This window comes from Penicillium macrosclerotiorum, assembly GCF_028827735.1.
Source record: "Penicillium macrosclerotiorum strain IBT 26536 chromosome Unknown utg000006l_segment0_segment0, whole genome shotgun sequence".
In the NCBI taxonomy this organism is placed as follows: domain Eukaryota; kingdom Fungi; phylum Ascomycota; class Eurotiomycetes; order Eurotiales; family Aspergillaceae; genus Penicillium; species Penicillium macrosclerotiorum.
Window position 1 is genome coordinate 2,542,823 of NW_026643085.1, and position 25,282 is coordinate 2,568,104.

At 52.3% G+C, this 25,282-nt stretch overlaps 8 protein-coding genes across 8 annotated transcripts; 2 read left to right on the forward strand and 6 right to left on the reverse strand.

Annotated features, from left to right (window-relative positions):
* Positions 1–56: 56 nt before the first annotated feature.
* On the reverse strand, positions 57–3,557 carry msh3 (mismatch repair protein MSH3; the record flags this gene model as incomplete). The annotated part of the gene is made up of 3 exons (XM_057077908.1): positions 57–1,544; positions 1,600–2,693; positions 2,762–3,557. The coding sequence occupies 3 exons, from the start codon at positions 3,555–3,557 to the stop codon at positions 57–59; spliced, it is 3,378 nt and encodes a 1,125-aa protein (XP_056933488.1).
* Positions 3,558–4,218: 661 nt separating this feature from the next.
* On the reverse strand, positions 4,219–5,976 carry N7462_006191 (uncharacterized protein; the record flags this gene model as incomplete). Its single annotated transcript, XM_057077909.1, has 1 exon — positions 4,219–5,976. One exon carries the CDS (start codon positions 5,974–5,976, stop codon positions 4,219–4,221), a length of 1,758 nt encoding a protein of 585 aa, XP_056933489.1.
* Positions 5,977–6,505: 529 nt separating this feature from the next.
* N7462_006192 (Rab geranylgeranyltransferase subunit beta BET2) lies at positions 6,506–7,764 on the reverse strand (the record flags this gene model as incomplete). The annotated part of the gene is made up of 5 exons (XM_057077910.1): positions 6,506–6,548; positions 6,603–6,727; positions 6,782–7,233; positions 7,306–7,591; positions 7,666–7,764. 5 exons carry the CDS (start codon positions 7,762–7,764, stop codon positions 6,506–6,508), a joined length of 1,005 nt encoding a protein of 334 aa, XP_056933490.1.
* A 4,658-nt stretch (positions 7,765–12,422) lies between these two features.
* N7462_006193 (uncharacterized protein) lies at positions 12,423–14,538 on the forward strand (the record flags this gene model as incomplete). Its single annotated transcript, XM_057077911.1, has 3 exons — positions 12,423–12,978; positions 13,067–13,712; positions 13,773–14,538. 3 exons carry the CDS (start codon positions 12,423–12,425, stop codon positions 14,536–14,538), a joined length of 1,968 nt encoding a protein of 655 aa, XP_056933491.1.
* A 1,139-nt stretch (positions 14,539–15,677) lies between these two features.
* On the reverse strand, positions 15,678–16,433 carry N7462_006194 (ribosome biogenesis protein RRS1; the record flags this gene model as incomplete). The annotated part of the gene is made up of 1 exon (XM_057077912.1): positions 15,678–16,433. The coding sequence occupies one exon, from the start codon at positions 16,431–16,433 to the stop codon at positions 15,678–15,680; it is 756 nt and encodes a 251-aa protein (XP_056933492.1).
* A 319-nt stretch (positions 16,434–16,752) lies between these two features.
* N7462_006195 (mitochondrial 37S ribosomal protein mS29) lies at positions 16,753–18,347 on the forward strand (the record flags this gene model as incomplete). The annotated part of the gene is made up of 2 exons (XM_057077913.1): positions 16,753–17,401; positions 17,473–18,347. The coding sequence occupies 2 exons, from the start codon at positions 16,753–16,755 to the stop codon at positions 18,345–18,347; spliced, it is 1,524 nt and encodes a 507-aa protein (XP_056933493.1).
* Positions 18,348–18,651: 304 nt separating this feature from the next.
* N7462_006196 (aldo/keto reductase) lies at positions 18,652–20,091 on the reverse strand (the record flags this gene model as incomplete). The annotated part of the gene is made up of 5 exons (XM_057077914.1): positions 18,652–19,229; positions 19,295–19,433; positions 19,505–19,724; positions 19,784–19,870; positions 19,967–20,091. The coding sequence occupies 5 exons, from the start codon at positions 20,089–20,091 to the stop codon at positions 18,652–18,654; spliced, it is 1,149 nt and encodes a 382-aa protein (XP_056933494.1).
* Positions 20,092–20,682: 591 nt separating this feature from the next.
* N7462_006197 (uncharacterized protein) lies at positions 20,683–23,619 on the reverse strand (the record flags this gene model as incomplete). The annotated part of the gene is made up of 1 exon (XM_057077915.1): positions 20,683–23,619. The coding sequence occupies one exon, from the start codon at positions 23,617–23,619 to the stop codon at positions 20,683–20,685; it is 2,937 nt and encodes a 978-aa protein (XP_056933495.1).
* Between the last annotated feature and the right edge of the window lie 1,663 nt (positions 23,620–25,282).

The window sequence follows — 25,282 nt, forward strand, 5'->3', positions numbered from 1 at the left end:
AAATTATGTACAAAAGTCGACACCAGCCGGTCTCGTGGCAAACGTGTCCCAGGAAGCTACAGCTGCTCCACACTTGCAGCCAAACGATCCAGCAGTTCCTCATCTCCAGCATTGCTATCCCCAGTCTCAACAACCTTCTCAACAGCCCCAACCAGAGCCGTCAACCGCTTGCGCTTGATTGACTCCTCCAGCTCCGCACTCTTCGTCTTCGCCACATCCAGCACAGATGGCGGCAGGTTCGCCAACCGCGCTACATTCAACCCATAGCTACGATGCGCCACGCCCTCCGCAACCTCGTATAAGAAAGTGATCTCCTCGTCGTCTTTCTCTCCAGACTCTGTAAACCGCATGTGCACATTGCGAAGTTCCTTGTTCGGAAATGCGCGCGCCATGCGCGCCAAGTGCTGGTAGTGCGTGATGAAAAGGGTCAAGGAGCGGATGGACCGCACCATATGGTCCAGTACGGACTGCGCAATAGCGACGCCGTCATGGGTTGACGTGCCACGGCCCAGTTCGTCGAGGATGACCAAGGACCGGGGCGTGGCCTGCTTCAGAATGTCCGCTGTTTCAGAGAGCTCGACCATGAAGGTGGACTCGCCGGCGAGCATGTTGTCGAAGGCGCCCATACGTGTAAACACGGCGTCTAGGAGGCCCAGTTTTGCGGATGCTGCGGGTACATACGAGCCTATTTGCCCCATTATGGCGATGAGCGCAACCTGGCGCACATAGCTGGATTTACCGCCCATGTTGGGGCCGGTGACAAGGAGGGCTCGTGTGGCGTCCGGGTCGAGGTTGGTGTCATTAGGAACATATGTGTCTGTTAGGAGACGCTCTACCATTGGGTGTCGGCCTTGTTCGATGTGGAGACATGGACGTTCTGTGAATTCGGGTTTGGAGTAGCCGGGTTGCTGGGCAATGGTCGCGAGGGAGAGCAGGCAGTCGAGCGTTGCGAGGGACTGAACACAGTCGCGGAATGATTGGTATTGGGTGGCAATGTCAGCGAGAAGGGCCATGAAGGCACGATCGCAGGCCGCGGCCAGGGCTTCCTTGTGCTGGTCGCGTTGCCGAATGAGCTGGATAACCTCGGGAGTGTGGAACCGCGAGACCTTCTTTGTTCCGCTGATTTTGGCCCAAGAGGCAGGGATTTTTTTGATAGCCAAGGAATTGTTTTCGATCTCGATGAGGTATTCGATCCCCGAGACGGTCGAGTACTCGACTTTCTTCCTGCCAATGCGCTCACCGGCCACCGCAAGGTGCTCGTTCAATTCATGTTCGATGCTAGCGATTCCAAGCTTCTCTTCGCCAATTTCTTCGGTTTCTTCCTCTTCACGGAAGAACGCATACTTGTCGTCGCTTCGGGCGGCATGAAGATTGATCTTATCCAAGAAACAAGTGACATCCTCCTGTATGGTGGGGAGGGAGGCGATGGCTTCGCTCACAAGGGTGGAGTTGAATCCGGTATCAGCTGGAGATTTGACGTCCATAAATTCCATCGCGATAGTTTGCATAGTCTGCAGCACTGTGAGCAACTCAGGCCGCGTACACTGTGGTATGAAAATCAGCATATCAATCATAGTTGCAGGCTGAAATGCATGTTACCTTTCCGTAATAGATTCGAATCAGGCTTTTTTCAAGATCACTTTTGATTCTACCTAGCAGCCTCTTGACGCGCTCCACAGGTACTGTGCGAGCAGGGTTTGTCAGCTCTTCTACTGCATCGGTGCGTTCCTCAAGCCGAATTTTGTCGAGTAGCGGCCGTCCAACCCAATGTCGTAGTAGACGCTGGCCAAAGCGTGTTTGGGTGCGATCCAGGGTCCAAAAGAGACTCCCCTTAGCTGAGTGGTCAGTCTGGTTCTGATAAATCTCCAGGCTGACCAGTGTGTTGCCATTCAACAGCATATGGGACCGCGCCGAAAATGGTTGGAAGTACTTCGTCAGATTAAACACATGCTCAAGCCCATACTCCGTCATGTGCTCAATCATAGCAGATAGACAAACAGTAACTTGCTCGGGCAATTCAAGCACATTCTGCAGCAGCTTTGCGGCCTTGACGTCCTCCTCGCCCCCAGTTGCACTCATTTTGCCGGCGTAGAAGCCTGCAACATGGCTATGAGCTTCTGCTGCTGCCGTTTTTTTCTTCGGTGCCCGCTCCAGGCGAACAGCGTCCCCAAAAACATTCATCTTACTTCCGGATAGATGCTGCACAAGCTTTTCGCTGGCTCGAGACATATCCCCAACAATGAGAATCTCACAAGGCGCAATATGCAAGAGCCGCGTCTCAATCTCGCTCCGCATAAATCCATCCTCAAAGTCGTCATAGATAACGTCACCCGTGGCTGGTTGAACAGCGACAATACCAACGTGCACCCGCTCGTCGTTCCCCCAGCCTTTGGCATTGGTCTCGGTGATGCAGAACATATACCCAGTCGCCGGCGAAGCACCCCCAGCTGCAGGTGCCGGGCCCGCCAAACCTTCCACGTCATCGATATAAGTTCCCTTCGTGTACAGGTTCGTCAACTTGCGCACAAACGGCGCATTGCGATTGTCCCCAGCCGCCTTGAGCGCCGCGGTTTCGATCTGCCGCACCACGCCGACCTTGTGGCCCGCCGTAATGAGACGCTTCACATGAACATGCAATCTGTGCACGGGGATACTGGCCGACGCGAAGCGGTCAATATGGGCCTCGGATGGATCTGCAAACAAGAGCTACAGTTAGCCTTCCCCAGGTCTGGCCGCCTCCATTGGTCAAGCAGTCACTTACGCTCATCAAACCGGAACTTTCCTGGTATGCACACGATTCCCAGCTCCTTCGCTGCCACGCGAGCATCCTCGCCGAAAAACCGAAATTTGTAACCGACTTCGATCACCAGCACGGTGTCCATGTGCTTGCGCTTGATCTCGATGACCTGTTTCTCCATGGGCGTGAGCTTGCTGCCGCCCTTCTTAGCAGCGCCCTTGCCCTTTGTGGGGGGCGGGGGCGTGGGCTCCTCATCGTCATCGGCTTCTTCGGCCTCAGCGCCGGCACCGGCGAGATCGCTGGCCGCTGTTCTTCCAATGCCAATCAAGCAGTCGGCTCCGCCGAGTTTCCGGACAAACTTCTGGTGCAGTTTTTCTTTTGTCTTCCTTCGTTCGACGGCTTCAGGGTCTTCAGCTTCGTTGTTCGCCGAGGGGTCGGTGGGGAGACTTTGGAACTTGAAGATGTCCGTCCGTTGGCTACTGCTCAGTTGGGATGGGGGGTGCAATGATATCTCTGGCAGAACTTCTGCAGGTTCTTCTGGAGCTGAGCCGTTCCTTCTCACGCGTTTAGTGGGTGGCACCACGATATCGTCGTCTTCGTCATCGTCGTCCGGTACAGGAGCTGCTCCTTCCGAGACAGGACTCGGCTCGGTAGGTGAGGCCGCTCTTTTTTTCGACGCAGTTTTGGACGGCGTTTCAATGACGTTAGTAGCAGAGCGTGGCGTTGAAGACGGTTTTTGAGTAAAGAAACTGGAGATGGTAGCTTGCTTGCGCTTCAATGATGGAGAGGGCGCGGAGGATTGGGAGGAATGCGGTGCCATGGCGCGATATAATCCCTCAGATTATCCCTTAGAGAGAGGAGTCCCAGGCTAAAGAAGCTAGAGATAGCCAGTCAATAGCAATGAAAGACTATTGAGGGTAGAGAATCCCTGGTCATCTCCAGTCAAGTGGACATGAAACTCCGCAATCCCCGAGCTTGACGCGTGTGAACGCGCTAAGGCGTTAAGTGGCTGCTGACTCAGCTCCCTATCGGCACCCACTGATAATGTTCCTCGAGGCGAGATTGATAGAATGCGGAGTATAAAATTGTTTGTAAAGCCCTTATGGACTGTCATTGAGTAAAGAGAGATCATACAGGAAGCCTATTTGATACTAAGACTAATTATGATACATACAGCTCGGGTTGCTGTCCGTGGGGAGGGGAAAATTCTGTCCACGCCCTTCCATCGCCATGATGATGATCCATACCCACCAGTCCTTATCAACCATGCACCACAAAAAGCAATCGTAAGCCCGTAATAACAGTCATCGTCAATGTAAAAGAGACACTCATTCAAAATGCTTCAAAGAGAATGGATAGCAATTAAACCCCCTATCACGCCCAACTCTATCCCATATGCACGGTACCGAGTCTCCAAGATGTCCATGGAGACGGAAAGAAACAAAAATGACAGTGTGGAGTTGTATCGCTCGCAAAAAAATCTATTCGGCGGCAGTTGCTTCCAGGTAAAGGCGAGCAAGCTCGTGGTGATCTTCCTCGGAGAGAGTCTCTTCGGAAGAGCCAGCTCGAGAAATGGATGTCCAACCACTGCTAGTTATGGCCACATCGTCGTATGAGCTGTTGCTGTAAAAGTTCATTTTGGACGCAGGAGCAAGCAGCGGATTGGACCTATACCCACACTTATTCTGATCGTCCTGCAGACCAAGACCAACATTCGAGGGCTCATCGAAAAAGTAGCGAGGGGCGTACTCGGCGGTGTCAGAATCACTGCGCTTGATAAAAGGGGAATTCCAAGAAGGGGGACTAATCCGGCCATGCGAGGTCATCATGTGCTCGATGTTCTCCTTGTCCAGGGACGAGTGGTGGTGCTTGGTTATATGGTGATTAGAAATGTCTGGTTTATGATTGAGAACAAGTCGGGCAGGGGTGAGCGTGTCTCGCGAGACCTTTGGACGTGCACGCTGGTTTTTCATGTCCCGTTTATTTTGGTTGTCATCTGTGAAGATAGTGAAGCCATTGCGAGACCGCTTGTCAAAAACTCGCATCGAAAGATTGAGGTCATCATCATCTCCAATGTATGTTGATCCAAAGCCCTTAAGACTGAGGGGATTTCCAGGGCTTCCTGATGCATTTTCACTCCTATTGCGGTTTTCAGCGGCTGCTCTCTTGGCACGTTTTCTGTCACTAGCACGGGGAATGTTGGCATCCTTCTGACGAAGAACACCTCTCTTAGGACGAGGTGGACGTCGCTTTGGAATTGGAGTCTCCCCTTTCAGAGGGCTGTCGTCTTCAACGTTTCCAGAGATCATGCGTTGCTTCCGCAGAGTTCCCGTGGGGGAGAAGATTAACTCCGTGGGCTCCACCAACAGCGATGTCATCTCCATTCTCCTCAAGACGTTTCCATCCTTTTTTTGATTCCGCTTTCGTCGCATCTGCTGAGTAGCTGAGTCAAAAATATCCATTCCAGGCCACAAAACACCCTTCAATCGTGCCATTTCTTCGGCTCGGTCCTTGTCAACTTCGCGGTCATCTTGAATATCCATACGGGCCTTTCCGTCAGAGAACAAGTACGTTGCTTCGTTATAAAGTAGGGGAAGGCCATCCGATCGAGATCGGAATCGTAAGGGCTTTGGCGTCACAGGTAAGGCTGGGTTGATGCTATCCCTCGATTTAGGCATAGCAGTCTCATACCATCCCCCAGTTATTCCATTGGTCAAAGACTGGGCCGGGTCGAATTCAAAAACCGCATTCGAGATTGAATGAGCATCAGTAGCAGCAGAAGCGGCTGGAGTCACGTAGCAGGTGAGAAAGGGAAGATCTTCAGCCGTCACCTCGGGCTTCGCGTCTTTGAAAGAACCCACCAGTCGGGGGTCAAGAAAGTCAGGAAGGAGTGAAGTGGCGTGGCTGTTGGATTCAGTAGAATCGACCCCGATAGATGTTCTCGGCGTACGCTGCACATTGGAAGAGACTGTGGACTTGACTTGAGATTTCCTCTTCTTCCGACGATCTTCCTTGGATGAGATTCTCTCCGAAAGCAGTCGAGATAAGTCATTGACAATAAACCAATGATCATACTCTTCAAGCAACTCGGCGGCCGCGACTTCTTGATGACTCCGCACCTGAAGCTTGAAGTAATAAGACAAATGGGCCTTGGATGCTACATGGGTCAGCAGATGGGAGAGATCGCTGAACCGGGGCTGCCCAGGGCAGATGGTGCATTGGAGTACAGCAGCATCCATTGAAGCAATTGCAAGTTGATTGGATGAACCAGTCCAAAAGGAAGTAGCAAGCAAAAGCCAAGTATCGAATGAGACACCAACGGGAAGAAATAGCAAAATGCTGAAGGAGCGATGAGGAGGGGGAGAGAGGTGCAAGTTGTGGGGGTTTGAGGATGGAAAGATGGAAGGATAGGAGATGCTTCTTGTCAACAAGACAAGCCGCGTCGACAAAGGCCGCTTTCCCCCAATCGGGAAGAAACGACGCTCATGCTACACGGAAGGAACGATCGGAAGGTTCATTTGTATGTCATTGGGATGTCATTTGGTATCTCATAGTATCTAAGGTTCCAAGATAGTACTTAGGTTTGTGCCACGATGTCTTAACAGCCTTTAGGCCATTGTGGGATGGTATGAAGCGGAATAAGTCAAAGTGAACAATTGCTCTCCTCCTGCCTTGTATCCCATAGTCCACAGAAGAAAAGGAGCGACGGGTTATTAGATGGCAGGAGGGATAGAAGGGGGATGATGCACTAATTAGCCAAGGAACTCTTCACTTGGCAAAGCATCGTGCAATCACTGATTTTGGCATACAACTAAGCATTTAGTTAGCGATGTCACGAAGCAGAGAAAATCCCGATGCCACCTACTAAACAGGATCTACTTCCAGTAGTCCTTCGACTCCTAAAAGACTCAGTCCGGCAATGCCGAAGTGGGTATGGTATACATCAACCATATTCCCAGGTCGATCAGCGAATCCACCAGCTTCGGGATCCTGTGACTGTTTAGCACAAAGAAGACTTCACAACAGGAATGCAATATGACCTACCTGGCATTGAAGCACAAATGATGCAAGCTTCTTGCCATCGATCCAGTGAAGCCTGTCGATCATGGCCAAGCTAGAGCCAACCCACCAAGCATAGCATGCATCGGGGAGTTTTTCCGGGCGGCCATTGAAGCCCCCCTTGTCAACCTGGCGTTCGCTGAGCCAAGCTCCCAAGCGGTCCTTGTTCACCAGATCTAAGCGGCCGGCGATCGCCAACGCTCCTAGACAGGTGAACACCTGGCCCGAATGGGACTCTGCTCCGGGCGTGACCCCGTATGCGCCGTCAAAGTTTTCACAACTTTGAACGTACGAGACAGCTTTGGCGATATCGACCAGGTCCAGTAAGCCCAGGAGTGACAGTGCATTGAGTGCACCATACAGAAATCGAGTGTCGGTCTCGCCCCATTGGTCGCCCTTGAAGGAGCCGTCTTCTTTGTTTTGCATGCTGGCAATGACTAGAATCGTTTAGTATGGAGACAGAAGGGGGAGAAACACCATATTGCAACATAGAGAGAGTAGTTCCATACAAGAGCCGACTTTTTGCTTTCCCCCTCGGCCACGCTTCTCCAGTTCATCCACTGCGTCAATGGTGACCAGAATCTGGACGGCGGAGACCGTGTAGAGCATGTGGGCATCATGGCCCGGGGCAGCTCCAAACCCACCACTTTCTCTTTGGCAGGAAAGGACGAAGTCAATGGTCTCTTCTCGGGGCAACGCATCGGGATGGCCGAGTAAGTGGAGAGCCGTTAGTCCCCAATAGAGTCCGTTGATCCGTAGGTGCTCTGTGAGCCAGTATTCTAGCTCATCTTTGCGCTACTGTCACTGTCAATCCATGATCCTTACCGTACATGTCTTGGGGTCTACCACAGTGAGAGAAAAGCACGCACAGTGTCCAGGTTTTTGATATAAGCCACATGCTTCGCGGTGTATAATTCCATGCTTGACGAGGGGCCGCCAGCCCGGCCAGGGCCTGATACCAGAGCCATTTTAGGCAGGGAAACGATGATGCGGTGGCTGCACGGGCCTGAGGGAGGAATGATTGGCCAGGTTAGGGTTAGTCAGGGAAACAAGCTTGGTGAGCTATGCCCAAGATCAGTTTAGGAGGGGTTTAATTGGAGATGCTCAGATCATAGCTGTCATCAAGCTAAGCACGAGCGGACGCCACCAGACAGGCTGTGTAGAGCCGCGGGAACAAACGGGGGTTCCCGCGAAGCGAATTGTGGCTGACTTTCTAGAGAGAAACAGGGATCGCGTCTTTTGTACGGGTGTGTGATCACGTGGGTTGGGCGGTGGGCTCGGGTAATTATCTTGGTTCCTGAGGCATTAAATCATGATCAGGCCTCATTCTCGATGGTTTTTGTTTCGTCCAACAGTATAGGTGCAGTATAGATAGTGTGAGGATATCTTGATATTTTGTAATGTAAAGATAGTAGTCAGGCTTCTTCTCCTCCTTTTTTTTTTTTTCGCTTTTCAGAAAAAGGAACGTGCTCATATAGATGTGCATGGGATGAAAACACAAGCTAGAGCACATATGATATATATCTTTGACACCTAGGATACCCGATGCCATCAGATGCCTGCTAAATATCCAAGATAGGACCAACACTTTGAATTACAAGGCAGAGTAATCTCTAGAAAATTCCAAGTGCTTCAATGTCTCAGCAAAGTCAATAACCATTGTCACTAGAACATATCCCGAGGGAATACAACCACAGGTTCACATCAAGCACAACGATACACGACATGGGAATTTTGACTGAGATTTCCAGCCCAGAATGGATTATGGTCTCATTTACTCTATAGCACAGAATAGGAAACATAGAGCCTTCACCTCCCGTGGCGTGCACTAGAATACACAAGATCAAGCAGGAGGTCTATGAAGTCTGTGACAGAAATCCTCATAGTTGAAGCCACCGAGAGCAGAGTACAACTCGACGGGGCACAGGTATGATTAAGTGCATGTGGCTGCTTCCCCTGAGGTCGCACTGCAGATTGCCCCGTGCACCGAGTGCACTCCGGGCGCTAGTCTTGGATCCTCGACCATGTTTCAGACTGAATGGGGATCCCCAAGGAACGTGCGGTGTACAAAGTGGATCAGAGTGAAAAGCCAGAAAGACATGGAGGCCAAGGAAAGAATCGAAGCAAATCGAAGGCCGCCGAGATGGATCCACCTTGAGGCTCTCCACCTAGGCAGCATCAATTGTACAAAACAAGCGAGACATGATACTAATAGATCAAAAATGAGAAAAAAAGGACATTGATAGATGGGTCTTGATCCGACGCGGTTGGACTACCGAAGATTTGACGTGCGGGTGCTAAAAAAAATTAGCCTCGCCGCTACCAGAAGGCCTCTTTGCGCCCGAATCCTACGTGGCATCCTGTTCATTTCGGGTAAGCAGTGCAAATGGGGGGAAAGTACTCCGCAGTCGTTCCTATTGCCTGACAGGGTGACAGGAACGAATTTCGAGAAGCAATAATTCACCGTTTGACCGTTGAAAACGGGCAGGGCCGACTGGGCATATTTCCGGCGGACGGAGTATACTCCGCCCATTCATAGACGTAATAGGACCTTAGGCTGTCCTCATGGGCCACAGAACTGGTATACCTTTTTATTGATTCAAAGCCCTCCATGGATACGCCCTTGGTTTCCAATTGCTGTTCCTCCTCAGGCGAGAGGGTCGAGCAACCCAGAGAGTGCGTCCATGACCCAAGACAGCACACACCGGCCAAAGCAGAGAGGCTGGTTTGGGGGTTTCTAAAAGCAGTGTCTTCCCCACCACGGCCTAGGGCATGATCCGAGCCATGGAGGCGTAAAAGGGGAAAAATGGATCGTGTGGGTCCTCAGAGGGGCGAAGGACAGAGCTTCGGAAGGGCGAACAATGTGAATGGCTAGCATCTGAAACTGGAGCAAATTGGGCGACTTCAAACACCCAGAAAGCAAGAAAAAAAAGTGGAGGAATGGGTCTCGCGCGCAAGCGCCGCGGACACGTTTTTGTCTGACGACTGCTTTGCTCTTGTTGGGGTGGCTGGGGGGGGGGGTTGGCTTTGTTTTTTTTTTTTTTTTTTTTTTTTCACCCCTGAATGCGAAGCCAAAAAAGGGGTCGAGAATATGCAACAATAGAGAGAGGATAGACGGAGTATAACAGGGGGTGAATATGGATTTGGAGACACGCAGTACTGTGTACCTGGAGTTGGGCGATAGAGTCGGTACACAAGCGAGGTACTGGGGTACGCCAGGGAAGACGCGGTCACGGGACGGAGATCGAGTCGGACCTTGGCATCTTTCTTGTCTCGAGAACCTTGGGAAACATCTGCGACAAAGCGCAACCATGGATGGCAACCAGGCACAAGCCAGCCGTTAAGGACGTGGTCTTGTGTCCTTTCTCCCCATTCCCTCCCCTCATTGTCCTCCCGCTGATTCGGATTTGCCAACATGCCACGCGCTGCTCCACTCGCTGGTCGATCGGCCCAATCAAGCACCCCCGTCGCTGCAACGCAGGGCACGCACATCATTTCTCCCGTGGGTTCAACTGCCAGACCCAGTGGCGCTTGCTGGTGGAGCAGTCCTCCGTCCGCGCTGTGACCAGAGGCAAACCAGAGAAGTCACAGTCCGCTGGTTCGAAAGTACTCCGTACCTGATCCTTCGTACCTGACCCGAAGACTCCTCCCTGGAGCTGTGGACCATGTCACATACTATTCATACTATTTAGCCCAGCACGATGGTCCGCGGCAAATGGTCCTCATTGCCTCGATCGGTGTCGATCGCCACCGGGTCGTCGAGGACCGGGGGCGATCCTTCGCAACCAACTCGGTCTCTGGTATTGGATCAGCCAGCAGTGACTGGGGAGACGAGAGAGGCAGTGATCAGGCACAATTGTTGTTGGCTGAGAACCAGGACTGCCTCCCAACTCATCCCCAATCTGTCTGTGACGGTATCCATGGAACGGGGGGCCTGTGATTGACACCCTGCGATCATCGCTCGACATCAGAGTATGATGCAACAGCCCACCGTCCGCTCATTCGGTGCTTCGGTCATCCAGTCACCGAGTCATCCAGTCATCCACGCGCGAGCGATCCATGGAACAAGCTGACGTTTTGCTCAGGGGCGGAGGGGGCCTCTCATCAGATAGCGCGGCTATGAAACGATCCCAGGACATCGGACCAGAGCAAAGCGGAATCCACGATACCCAGAGACCCCACCGGTCCACGCTCTGACGGGGAAGTAGGAAAAATAGAGATCATAAGAATAGTAATTTATCAACATAAGCCGGCTTCGCATCCATCATAAGGCGCATCCTGCCTTCTGGGGCTGAGCTTAACCGTAATCTGCCAGCATTTCGTCTCCTTTCATCCCATTCCGTCCAACCTCGAACCCCATCAATCCCAGCCATTCGGGAGCTCATCCCGGCCCTGTGATTCAGATAAACGGCCCGATCAGCGCGAAGTGCAGAACCGCTTTCCACCCGCCAGGAATGCGCGGTCGACTTGACAGGCCTTTTTGTTGGAAGTGAACGTGCCTCCTCTGCTCTTCAATCATCCTTGTCCTATCTGCATCTCTCTCTCTCTCTCTTTCTCACACACACCCTCACTCTTTCGCTTTTTCTCTTGCGCTCGTCTTCGGTTTCCTCCGAAGTCCAAACCGACGGCACCAACGCCCGGACAGGCTAACGCCGCCTTGACTCTTGACGGGTCATAGTGCTCCCTTGGCTCCCTGGCTAACGCAGCCGCTGCGCTAACGGTCTAGGGGAAGTTCTTCCTCTTCTCTATTTTCCCCTCTGACCATCTCCTGGGGCTTGCATCACCTTGGATCACCCTTGGGTCACTTTGGATCATTTGGTTCACTCCAGGTGCTTCGCACATTTGTGGGCTTGAAACGAAGTCGCCTCCTGCCCTGCCGATCCTCCGATCCTCAAGACACCGAAAAGAGGGGGGGGGGAGAAAGCCATCCTTGCAACACATCACACCCTCTTTTCTTCCTCCCACCTGGGCCGGATTCACTGTGAGATCAACATATCATGGACCCCTGGTGAGTGACAATCCGATGGAAATAAATGGGAATCCTTCCATTGTTTCACCCATACCTGGCTTTACTTGGATCAAAGACACATCGCGCTCTTTGACGTCCCCCTGCATCTGTCATGAGGTTTCACTGGTTCTTTTTTTAGACCTCGCAGAGAATCGCAGATGAACAACTTGACTGATTGCAGATCTTGTCTTTCAGATTCCATATCTTCAAGCCCATAGACCCTGCCACGATCCCCGAGCATCGCTTCAACCCAAACGTCCTCGACACGACCACCTCACAACACTGCCATCCCCGTCCACGTACACCTACATACCCAGACGCATACCCGTACAGCGGCCACAACTGAAAAGCACTGGCCGAAACTGAACAATTGCAACCCTAGCTGAAGTTCGATTTGTCCCAAATCACAGGTGATCGGGAGCGACCAGGTACATCCTCAGCCGTAACAGCCTTGGGTCGCCTCGAATCCACGCTGACCCGAATCGATCTCACTACAGGACCATCGGTTCACCTAGCCTCTTGCGCGACGCATAGAATCGGCGTGTCTGGATTGTCTCGATCCCTCTGGCCCTCGCACAAACACGGCTTGAGACCCAGCCTGGTCAATTGTCGCCCAACATGCCGTCCCGCAATTCCACCGTGCCCAATCTCGACCTCAGTCTGTTCAAACCGGACGCCAACAACGGCAAGCCTTCATCACCGCGCTCCCCCGGTGCCCAGAGCTCGGACGGACCGAGTCCACTGACCCCCCGTTCGCCCAAGTCCGCCTCAAGCTCGCCGCTCTTCAAAGGCACGACCATTCGTCCGGTCACCCAAGACTCCACCAGCAAGGTCACCAGCCCGGCCATCCCAACTTCGCCTGGTCTGTCCGCCGCGGAGCCCGCCGCGGAGCCCTCAACCCCCGGTCTGACCGCCATCCCACAATATTTTCCTTCCCCCAAAGAGTCCTCAAAACCCTCCCACGCGCGCGATGCGTCAAGGTCGTTCTTTGGAAACCTGAAAGCCCCTCGATCATCGCACCGGGCGCAGCGATCGGATAGTTCGAGCAACTCAACCGACCACCCCAAGAGCCGGGGAAGCTCAAGGGATCGCAAATCGCCGATGACACCGAAGTTGTATGAGTCGTCACCCGACTTGCCTAGTGTCATCGCGAAGGCGAGTGAGAACGAAAAGAGTGAGTAACCCATTGCAACCATTTATCCTCTAGCTTGCGTCTCTCTCTTGTGGAATTTTTGAAACAAAACTAATGAAGCTGTTATTAGGCGAGAGCGCGGCGGCCGATAAGACTTCACAACAAACAAGTCAGAAAAAAACCAATGGCGACCAAGAGTCCGCCCCGTTGAAGAAAAGTAAACCACGATTTGCTGGTCTCTTGACCCGATCACGATCTATTCGAGTAGACGAGTCGTCCGGAAACAGAGCCGCTGGCCGGCGACCGTCGACCGGCTTGGCCAAGCTGGAGGAGTTCAGCCAAGGCGAAGTACAAAAGCCCCTGCGGTCCGCCACCGCTCATCCTGAACGTTCAACCCACGGAGGACTGAACCCCCCTCCGCGCCCTTCAGATACCGCCTCTCTTCGCAAGGAGAGAAGCCAAGGGGGATCCATGGTGACGTCTGGCTCGTTGAGCCAGGTCTCTGGTGCCTCGGCGGCAATCTTCAACAACCTGAAGCAGTCCTCAAGCGGTGCCGCAGACCGCATTGGTAAGGCAGGCAAGGGCTTCTTTGGCAAGATCACTAGGAGTGGTAGTACCAATGAGCGAGAGCTGGTTAACGACGATAGCTATGCTTGCGCCGTGATCAACCTCCCACTCATCGAACAGGCCAGGAAGACCCGTATTGCGAAGAAGCTGGAAGATTGTCGGGACAAGACCGAGTTCTGGATGCCTGCTCTTCCCTACCGCTGTATTGAGTGAGTAACTCGCATATTGACATTTTCCGTATACGAACTCCCACTAACTGACATTTGCAGTTATCTCAATTTCAAGGGCTGCGAGGAAGAAGGTCTGTACCGAGTCCCGGGAAGCGGTCGCGAAGTCAAGCATTGGCAGAGACGATTCGACACAGAATTGGATATTAGTCTCTTCGATGTCCCCGATCTCTACGACATCAACACGATCGGCTCTCTATTCAAGGCTTGGCTTCGCGAGCTGCCTGATGAGCTTTTCCCGAAGGCAACGCAAGATATGATCTCCTCAAAATGCGAGGGCGCCACAACTGCCCCGCAACTTCTCAAGGACGAGCTCTCGAAGCTCCCGCCCTACAACTACTATCTCCTTTTCGCCATTACATGCCACCTCAACCTTCTCCACTCGTACGTCGACCAAAACAAGATGGACTATCGCAACTTGTGCATCTGTTTCCAGCCTTGTATGAAGATCGATGCGTTCTGCTTCCAATTCTTAGTCTGTGATTGGAAGAACTGTTGGCAGGGCTGCTGGACCGAGAAGGAGTATGCCCAGAAGGAGAAGGAGATGGACGAGCGGGAGCAGAAGGAGAAGGAGGAGAAGGAGGCAGCTGAGGCCAAAGCCAAGGCCCAGGCCTCCCAAGCTTCCCCTTCTCATGAACGGGCCATTTCCTCTAGCTCCAGCTCCCAGGGCGAGGAGGAGCGCCTGCGTCCCGAGACCTCTCGAGGCCGGAAGGCTCGACCGAAGAATATCGAAACAGGAGCGACACATACTCGCAGCATTTCTCAACTTCCCGAACTTGGTCCGCCTCTTTCTCCCATCAAAATATAAACCTGGAGTGCAGCTTGGTCTACAGGTTCTTACAAGTCCTAAGGCTACAAAGTCATGGACACTACTTACATTGGCCCTTCCTTTTTTGGACACGCCTTGGGGTGGTCTGCTCTCATATATCACGCTGGATGTCTCTCGATTCGGCTGGACCGATTGGGCGTCTGTCCGCGAGAGACATCCAAGGCTAGAGGCATGAATTTTGACGCTTCTTGGCACGATATTTGATGATGGCCGAAATGATATTCAGATTCTTGATTTCTCCCCCTTTTCTCCGACTTTCCCTACCTCATCTTATCTCTCTCATCAACTATCACTTGGTCTCATCTCAAACCAGCATTTGTCCGAGTGCATATTGCGGCATCTCGGGAACAGGGTCTTATTTGCCTGCCCATCTTCTCATTATCAGGATCTTTTTTTTACTTCACTGTGTATATCTTTGTTTCGCAGCGTACACATTGATCTAGGTGAATGGCGGTCTACCTCTCGATTCCATCTTTCTCCTCCCTCTCTCTCTGTCTCTCTCTCTCTCTCACACACACATATCAACTACTGCCATATCTTTGTTATCTTTCTCTCTTTTCCTCTCTTTGTGTCTTGTTTTGGAAGATATTCAAATCTTTCTTATCTGGCTTTTCTGCTTTCTATGCGGTTCTCTCTCGTTCTGATTCCCCTCTACAGCTCTTGCCATCTTTGTCTTTGGTGCTGTTTCATATTGCACAATTGACTGGTTTTATGTCTGTCTGGCGTTCTCATTGCAGGATCTGTACTATAGCGGCAGTGGGAAGGCAATTTCTTTTCGGTTCAATGAAGGCCATCTATTTGGTTCTCACGATATCTACACGTTCTCTATTGTTTTCTTAGTATTCAAGTCGCAAGTAGGATCTCGTTTGTAGATAATTTAAACAATGCTTTTTTATACGGTCTTCACAGCTGAAAGTGTCGTTAATAAGAACGAAACCGAGTAACTAAACAAGCCCTCGACTCCCAAACCCCAACGCCCAGAGAATGAAGTAAAAGAAGTAACCCCTCGAAATGTACAAGCCGTCACTGCCAGCAAGTTACGTGCCAGCTGGGAAACAAACAAAGAGAGAGCGAGCGAGAGAGAAAAAGACCCAGCCAAGGCCCAGTCGTCTCCTCGTTTACCCGCTGCCAGGCTTCTTGGACCGACGGTCGTTCGCACGCATCTTGCGCTCGTTGCGCTTGATCCGTTCTTTGCGCTCGGTGCGCGACATTCCGCGGATCGAGCTGCCTTTGTCCGCTGCTTCCTCTTCCTTCTTCCAGTCCTTCTCGTTGACCTCCACCAGCCACTGGTCCTGGTCCGCCTTGTTCTTGCCCTTGTAGCCCCACCGCGGCACCCACTCGCCGGACGCTTCGTCGTACACCAGCTTCTTGCGTCGCTCTGTGTCTGCAAGGGATGCGCCGGGCTTCGTGTTGAACTTGCCGATACCCTTCTTGCGCGCGAACAGCTCCCACTTCGTCGGCGGCTTGGGGGTCGGCAGCGGCTTGTGCCGCGGGAGCGCGGTTTGCGGCGCCGGCAGGTTCAGCAGCACGCCGTTCTGAGCGGAAGAGGTGATTGTGCAGGTCGTGAGGAGCTGGTTGAGCAGGCACTGGGCGCCATCACGGGCGGTGGCCTTGAGGGAGTCGTTGAGGGACTCGGTGGGGGGGGAGGTCGAGAGGGTTCGGGTCGTTGGCCAAGAGGTGACCAAGGTCAAAGGTGTAGGGGGTGGGCTTGGAGACAGTGATAGGACTATAATTGGTGCTGTGTTAGCCTCTTTTTGGTCTGGTCTTGCAGAATGTTTGTGCTTTGATATCAAGTGGAGGGGATTTTTTTGGGCGTACAGTCTCTCAGCCTTGGAGGCATCAGGGGCAGAATTGCCCATTTCAACGTCAGCCATGGCAATTAATACCCTGAAGTCGGAATGTCTGGCAAGAAAATAAGAAACCCGTTCAGAGCAACAAAGAACCAGGTCCGGTGGAGATACAGTAGCTTTGTAGCTCGGCAGGGAAAAAAAAGTTGGTTATCACGGCCCTTTTTGGCTTTTCTGCCGCGGGTGACTAAGACACCCGACACCGCCATCCCGAACGGGCGTAAGGATATTCAATCAAATTATTATGCTGCTTTCCTTCCCCAGCACGAGCATCCTCAACCTTCCACACCCCAATTCCGCCCCGAATTGTTCCACACTGGCCACCGTGCCAGTGTTTCTGTGACCAATGGCCTCCGCGTGGTGCTGGAGCTGCCTGTCGCGGCTTCGCCCGACAGCAACACCGCGAGCAATTCTCCCTCCGCCGTCCGCTACGGCCCGGATCACGAGCGCCCCCTTCCACACCACCGCTGTGCAATATGCCCAGCCGGTTGCGAAAAAGAAGGGCCTGACCATCATGAAGTACAGACAAGGTCAGACCCTGCGGAGGAAGAAGAAGAAGACTACTGAGCGCGCGCGGCCTCCGGCCGTCGGCGAGCGCAAGGCTATGCGGAAACGCATTGTTCTGAGCAACCCTAACGCCCTCGAGATCGAGGGCATGCAAGACTTGTCACCGGAGACTATGGTTGATGCCCGTCTTCGTGGTACGGTGCTCGGTCTGCCCGTGCCGATGATCGACCAATTGAGAGCTGTCCAGGCTTTCAAGCCTAAGCAGGGCTGGTCGATATTCCGTCGGCCGGGTACCGTCCTGCGACGGGATGCCCTTGAGATGGGTCGCTTGATTCAGAAGATCTCTGGCGATGGCGATGCTCCCGAGAAGGGCAAGGTTGTCAAGAAGATTCTCACTGGATTGAAGGGATCTGGCAAGACTGTCCATCTGCTGCAAGCTATGGCTATGGGATTCCTGAAGAAGTGGGTGGTCATTACTGTGCCTGATGGTAAGAACTATAGAATTTTCCTGTGGGGATTCATTCCTCGTGTAAAGATACTGATTTTGTTCATTTTCTAGCCCGAGAACTCGTGTCCGGTGAAACAGCCTACTCCCCCATTGAGGGCAGCAAGCCAACCCAATACGTCCAGCCCAACGCTACATGCGCCCTCCTGACACGCACTGTCGAGGCCAACCGTGAGGTTCTGGCTAGCCTCAAGGTCTCGCAGAAACACCCGGCCCTGAAGACCCTCAAGCCGTCATCGACTCTGGAGGATCTTGCCAAGCTTGGCTTCCAGGACCCCGCTGTCGCCTGGACCGTCTTCCAGGCTCTCTGGACTGAGCTCACTGCCACCGCTGCGGCTCCTGGTCTGGAGAAGGACTTCAAGCCTCGTCCTCCTATGATCGTGGCCGTAGACGGCCTCGCACACTGGATGAAGGAGAGCGCCTACCGTGCCTCCGACTTCACCCCAATCCACGCTCACGACCTCGTCTTTGTGAAGCACTTCCTTTCCCTTATTCAGAATGGTCAGGCTTCCTTGAAGAATGGCGGCATGGTTATGTTCGCTACCTCCACCTCCAACAGCCCTAGCGTTTACAGCCTCGAGGTTGGTCTCGACCAGTTGGCCGCTCGCCAGGCTGGCACCGGCCCTACTTCCCCTGACTACCCATCCCCGGAAGCCTACAGCGATGCCGATGCTCGCGTCCTGGAGCTATTCAAGCCTGCTACCGGCAAAGAGGCCCAGCTTGAGCTGCAGACCCTCGGTGGTCTGACTCGCGACGAGACCCGCGGTTACCTGGAGTACTTTGCCCGGAGTGGTCTTCTGCGCGAGGAGGTCAATGACCTCTGGGTCAGCGAAAAGTGGAGTCTTTCCGGCGGTGGTGTCATCGGTGAGCTTGAGAAGCTAGGCCGCCATGTGCGCAGCCCTGCCCAGGCTCTCCCTGTTGAGAACTAAATAGTTGATATACCTGTTGTTTCCCGATATTGGGGCGCCTTGAGCGTTCGGGCCCTTGGCATTGTACTGTAAATGGGATGCTTTGGGATTGTTTTATGCTTCCTCCGTGTACTTTACAAATCTTTTTAAGTCTCCCGTCTTTTTTCTGAGTTTCTGTGTATGCATACAATGGACATGTTTCAGGATAAAGCCTTTACTTTCTTCTCATTACAGCTGCAATCTGAGCCTTACGTCTTTTAAGTGGCTCTCACGATGCCAATTGCCCAATCTTCAACCATCAACAGCCCTATCTTCCCAGCCCCATTCAAGCGTCAACATCCTTCGGCTTAATCGGCCGCACCAAATCAACATAATCAAATCTGGCCGCCGCATTTAAGAAGACGATATTTCCCGGATGCGACTCCTTCTTCTCCCCTCGGAATAAGAAGTTCGACGGGAACCCAGGATCAAATTCATACGCTCCCTCAATCTCCGCCACATCCTCGTCCGATAGCTCCAGCTTCAGCGCCTCGATATTACCCAACAGTTGCTCGACCTTGCGCCCGCCCACAATCGGCGCAACGTGCGGCGCCTTGCTCATCACGTACGCCAGTGCCACGCTCGTGATCACCGTATTGTGCCGCGCTGCGACCCGCTCCAGCACCGCAGACACCGCAACGTCCACGTCCCGCGGCTCAACCTGGCGCCCGGGATTGCCGTTCTTCGCCAGCTCGGCGCGGTGCGCCGCGGTTTTGAAGGCGCCGCCGCCGATCGAGCCCCAGGGGCAGATACCCATGCCTTCCGCGGCGCACATCGGGATGATGTCGCGCTCGAAGTCGCGCCGCGCGGCGTTCCATTGGCCCTGGTACACGGAGAACGGGCGCATGCCATGGTCGCGCGCGTCTAGAGATAAAGGGCTTTATTAGAAAGGGAGGTAGGTGGAGGGATGCTGGCGGAATTCTACATACATTGATTTGCGCGACTGACAACCCAAGCGGGCGTGTCGCTGACGCCAAGGTAGAGCACCTTTCCGGCAGTGACGAGCTGGTTGAGCGAGGTCATGACTTCCTCGATGGAAGTGCTGAAGTCCCACCAGTGAACGTAGAGCTGGGAGAATATCGGGGTTAGCGGATCACAGTACCAAGATGGCGTATCTTGGGGTGGAATTGGCGGCCTACCAGGTCGATATAGTCTGTTCGCAGCTTCTTCAGACTCGCGTTCACGGATACCCTCATGCTCTTGGTGTTGTTGCCTACAAAGTTGGCCTGGATCTCGGGCTTGTAGGTTCGATAGCCGGAGGTATACTTGGTGGCCAGCACGATCTGGTCACGGACGCCGCGTTTCTCCATCCATTCACCGAGCCAGGACTCGGAATCTTCGCATTGATAGTTGTTGGCACTGTGATTGGGTAAATACCAAGTTTATAGCCCATTATCTAGAGGGGATACAGGACTCACGTATCGATGAAGTTTCCGCCGTTCTCGTAGAAAGTGTCAAGCATCTTAAAGGAGTTCTCCTTGTCACATTCACCAAGTCTTTCTTTCCTGTTGTGCTATAGTTAGATAGTGACTAAAAACATTTGATTATCCGGGAAGATCACGGGGCTCTAGCAGACTCTATTGAAGCGAAAGAGCACTCACCATCCTTCTCCGAAGTTCATGGCTCCCAAGCACAATGGACTGACCCTCACGGCCGCCGTGGGTGCAAGCAGGCGGTAACGACCGAGACGCGACTTGGGTGCGGGGGCAGGGGGAAAGCCAGACATCGTGATTGTATCTAGACTTGTATGAGTAGTGAATTGATAAATAGCTATAACTAATGTGGCCTTGTATCTGAAGTGCCAACAATCAGACTAGAGACTAGAAAACAAACTTGCAGTGTGATGAGCCAGGCATTATATACTTGAGATACAACCCTTGCGGGGGAATGATGTAAAGCTCGTGGAGCTCGGAGGGGCATTATTAATCCTCCTGGAGTTACTCTGGACCTGTCATAAATCCGGACGACGCCCTGCAGAGACTCTTTGGCCAGTCATGGTGATCTGTCTGCGCTGGAGAGTGGGGGTGCAGGTCGTTTTTACGAGGTTCATGATGTTAACTCCGTGCCTCGATCGGCTAGTGGGTTCCGGACAACGCCTTTTAGGTTTCTTCAGCGTGAAGCGATTATGAATGGTACTCTGGCTTCAATTTTTTCTCAAAGGATTTCTATACATCTTCAACCAGTAGATTGGGCTCCTGATAATAGTAAAAAGATTGACTGACAGATAAGAACGAACAAAAAAACAAACCAGGACCTAGATCAAGTCTCATTCTTCTATTTCTCATATAATCCATCTATACATGCTGAAGAAAGACGACTATTTCGATTTCTCCTTTGCCTGTCTCTTTCCAATCTCTTTTGTCCTCTTCTTGGCCTCTTCAGCCTCTTTAAACCTCCTTGTCGTATTGAATCTTTCCCTCATCGTCTCTCTTGCCACTCGAATCTTTCTTGCTCGCTCTTCTGCTTCCTCTGGTGTATCTTCATGATCATAGTCACCACTGAAGTCACTGAACAGCGAGCCCATGGAATTTTGGCTAGCTTGTTCGTCGGCCCTTCTTTTCCTTTGCTCATTGCCGCTTAATGCAGGGGGTCCCTCTAGTGAACGATAAATCACCACTTTGTCGTCCTCGACTGCAAAGTATTCCTTGCGTTCTGTATCTAAGTCTTGAGCTAAGCTTTGAACATGTGGGCTCTCTGAAGGACTGGTAATAAAATTCCGCTCGCTGTCAGATTCAGAATCACCATCTATTTCGTAAGAAGTGTTTTGACTCTCGTCGCTTGCAACACTTCCCTCGGTGCTCGAGTCATTCGGGAGCTCCCCAGTGCAGGAATCACATTTGCAGAGCTCCCCAAAGAAACGCATGGCGCAGCGTCTAGATTTTATCTTGTTGTGCCGGTATCGGATGCGTATTTCGTCCTCTGCGCTGATGTCTTTGGTCGCCCATATGAGGATCCGATTGGGAACCTGTGGGTCGTAGCCCCATTCGGCATTGTTTTCGCCTCGGCAGGAATGGTTAAACAGACCAAGCCCCGGGAAGAGATACAGATTCATAAAAGAGGGATCCAAACCGTCGAACGGCTTCTTAGCTTGAATTCGTTCATCCTGAGCCGCTGGATCAATTATTTTCTTATGGCTATCTTCTTTATATCTGTCCGGTACTTCTCCCTGGCGAACGCTGTCCCAAGGCACGGCATTGACAAGCAACTTACGCAAAATGATCTGAATAACCCATGTGTCAAATGTTAAGTCCCGGAAGATATCAACACCCAGGCATGTGAGGATATCGAACGGTACGATAATGTTGGCAGCCATGTTAAATGGAAAGTAGCTTGCTCTCCAAGACTCACTCCCTCCATCAAGCACGAGGAGCTCGTCAATCTCATGTGCATTCAGCTGTGGATCATATTGACGGCGGTGAAGAGTTATCTCAAAAACATTCTTTAACAGGAGACTCAGCATGGTCCCGTGTATTTCGTTTGTATGGGAAATATGCTCGAGTTTCTTCCATTCCTGGATAACGGGCCGCATGGTATCATACAGCCATCGCCAGTCTTTCCCACAGCTGCTGAAATGGTGTAAATTACGTGCAATCTGCAAGCAGGATAATTCAGATGCATTGCTTTTGTCGGGCTTGCAGTATGCAGGACCGTGGGTGCCTGGCTTGCGCGTCCATATGTCAAAACACTCGCACGTAGCAGTCCCATGCTCAGCCTGGGTGGGGGCGATGCGTGAAGATCTTTTTGGTGCTTTTTTTAGTATCTTCATACAGTTATCACACCGGGCTTGATCAGCATCAAGGTTGGATTGATCATTTTTCATACGTCGTGGTGGAAGATGCCCTCGAATCGTTGGCTCTTCGTAGTATATGAGTTGGTTGACTCTGATATTTTCCACCGCAAAAACTCCCAGTCCTCCGCTGTGACTCAGGTTTGCCATGCAAGAGCTTACAAATGGAGGGTCTTCGGAGCCTTGAAAGATATTTTCGTTAATGGCCTCCAGGAACATTTGCTCGCTTCGCCGGATATCTTTATCCTCAAATGGATACCTTTTCTCAGCCACGATCGCGCCTGCATTTCCTTCGTGGAAGAAGAGTCTCTGACGTTTTCTGTTTTTCTCGATATAGGACTGAGAGACCGTGCGTGTGACTTCTGCGCGGAATTTCGGCACTTTTCGATCGCGCCACGGCATGCCCAACCTATAGGCGAGAATCTTATTCTGGTTATCAAAGTCTTCCCAGGAGTTGAGTGCTGCGAGGCTTAGTATGATGGTATTGTGAAGAGCTTTCTGCAAAGTAGGCACAAAGGCATTGATGCCATTCTGTTTGCGCATCCGAACCACCTCGGGCTTCAGGTTCCCATCTTGTCGAGGTTCAGCCAGAAGGTGCTGCTCAATGGCGTGCCAAATCCGTGGATAGAGCCCAGGGCGCCGATTACGCTCTTCAGATTGCTCGAGAACATCACAGAGAAGCCGCCCACGGTGGGCATCTCCAATGGCAAGGTCGAAAAACCCCAGCAAGTAGTGACAGTAGGCCCGACTGACCCAGTAAGTCGGATTATATGGGCTTAGATGAATGGCAAACGTGTACATCTCTAGGGCGGACATTCGGGATTTGTCTGACGGCTGCAGCCGATACATCCCCTCTTGCTCCATACCCCAGGTGGAAAGGTTGCTCCGTGGCATCATTCCACAGAAATGCCCCAGTTCATAATCATAAACGCGAGATTCGAGCTCTGCTCGTTTTCCTCTGGTGGACAGTTTTCGCTTTTTCAAATATGATCTAACTGCGTCTATACTCCAAGAAGATAGGTCGCCCACACCACATTCATCCAGAATCTTCTCCCGCATGGGCTCCAGAACATCCCCGATGGCAAACCGCTGATCCAGGCCCTGAGCCGAGTACAATTGATCTGCATATCCAAGAGGAATGGGAAGAAGAGGGTCACTCATCAAATGCTCATATACATTGTTTGCAAGGACATGGAGGTCCAAGTCATTGGGGGGTCGAGGGTATGGGCGCTCGAATGGGCGCTCTGGATCCTGTCCCCATCGTTTCCATACTTCCCCCAAGGCTTGATCGGGGGCAGACCACACCCGATAGGCCAGAGTCGCGGCCGTCTTGGATACGAAAGGGCCTAGCGTCACTTCATCGAACACGTCCGGTCGCGGTGGCCAGTCGGGAGGCCGGAGGACGCCCTTGGGAGGTCTCGGAAGGAAATCCTTCGAGGTGTTGAATGTGGAGTCTGTGTGCCCCATGCCTGGCGATTAGTTCGGTCTATTCCATCCACGCAATCAGGAGGTGGCTTCTGCCGGCTGTGAAAAGTGGACGTCGGTATGTAGTATGTGATGATGTGTGATATGAAACTGTTCCCTTGAGCTACTCTGCGCTGCAGATCCTTGAAACTGCAACCCTTTCGGCTAGTTGCAGCGCTGAATGGAGGAGACGGCAGGGAGAAGAGGGGGAAATTGAAAATGATTCATGAATTTAGAGGTATGTCAGTTCCGAAGAATCGAAGAGGAATCAAACCCGGCGGTATAGGTACGGGGATATCTATATCCTCTATCTACCCTTTACTCCTCTAGTAGAAAGACTTCCAAGAAGTATGCCAAACAAAAAAAAAAAAAAAAAAAAACAAAGAGATTAGCCAACTTCCCAACTTCCCAACTTCCCAACTTCCTCGAACGCTTCCCATGATGCCGAAAATCCAGGGCGAAACAGGGAAATTAGCAGATGAAAGAGTTTTTGACTTCAACCGATCCGCTGTATCCGTCCAACAAAGGGAATCCGCCTAGGAATCTGCCTTGCGCCTAGGATGCATTGGGCCCATGCACCCACCACACCCCTTTCCGGGGTAGGTTTAGCAGGGGTAGAGAGCGGTGGGGACCTCAAAGAAAAACCTGTCGAGGACTCTCAAGCACTATCGAGGACTATCCAAGTCTATCCACGACTATTCAGGAAAGCTCCGATCAGATAGGCCCCTTTATCCTGGGATGTAACCTAAATGGCCTTCCAGAAGTAGGTCTTGTTGGCGCTAAAGCAAGAAAGAGGGTTAGCGCGTTTCAGGGCTTCGCGACCCATCAACCTTACGGGGGGGCGAGACGAGCTGCAGCTTAGTTCTTTGATGTTTGAGATGAGAGCAGGAAGAAGCTTGTAATTTACCTTGGGGTCCGTTCCCCATGCCCAGTTCTGACATGTGAGATTGCCTCCTTTCGGCAGGAGAATAGGGGATGCAGTTCTAAAAAAAGAACTATATGTGGTTGTACTATAGGTGGGCTCGGTAATATGAGTCTGCGCTCTCGGAGGTCGAGAGGGTCCCAGGAGCAGGAATATACGGTGTGTCCGTAGAGGAGCCGCGTCGAAGAGCCGCCCTGGATGTAGTAGGATGTAGTAGGATGTAGTAGGATGTATAGATATCGGAGGGCATTCCCATGGACGTCTATGCACCATCCATGACCGGAGACTCTCTCCAAACTCTCTCCAAACATGAAGAGTGTCAAATCCACCCCCGAAACAAATGCCATCATGATTCCCGGACCTCGTCCGTGGCGGTTCCTCCCGTGGAGGGTGGAACTGGGAGGCCGTCCACGTATCCCCATGTATTCCCATGTATTCCCGAGCGACCAACGGACCCAGACTAGACACGATCCCCCCTATATCCTCTTTTGGCTGGGATTTGGGAGATTTTGATTGCGATCCCCGAATCTTGAAGGATCGGGGTGGGGCATCGGGCTTCCCGAAGACCTCTAGGGGTTTTCTAGCACGAGTGCAGACTAGTGCATTCGGTAACTAGTTCGACTGTCCCGGTGTCCCGCTTCCCTTAGGAACCAATGCGCAGCACAGCCATCCATAAGATGCCTTGGCCGGATGCGCGACACGATACATCATAAGGAGCTCGCCTGGATCAAAGCTCGTTTTCAC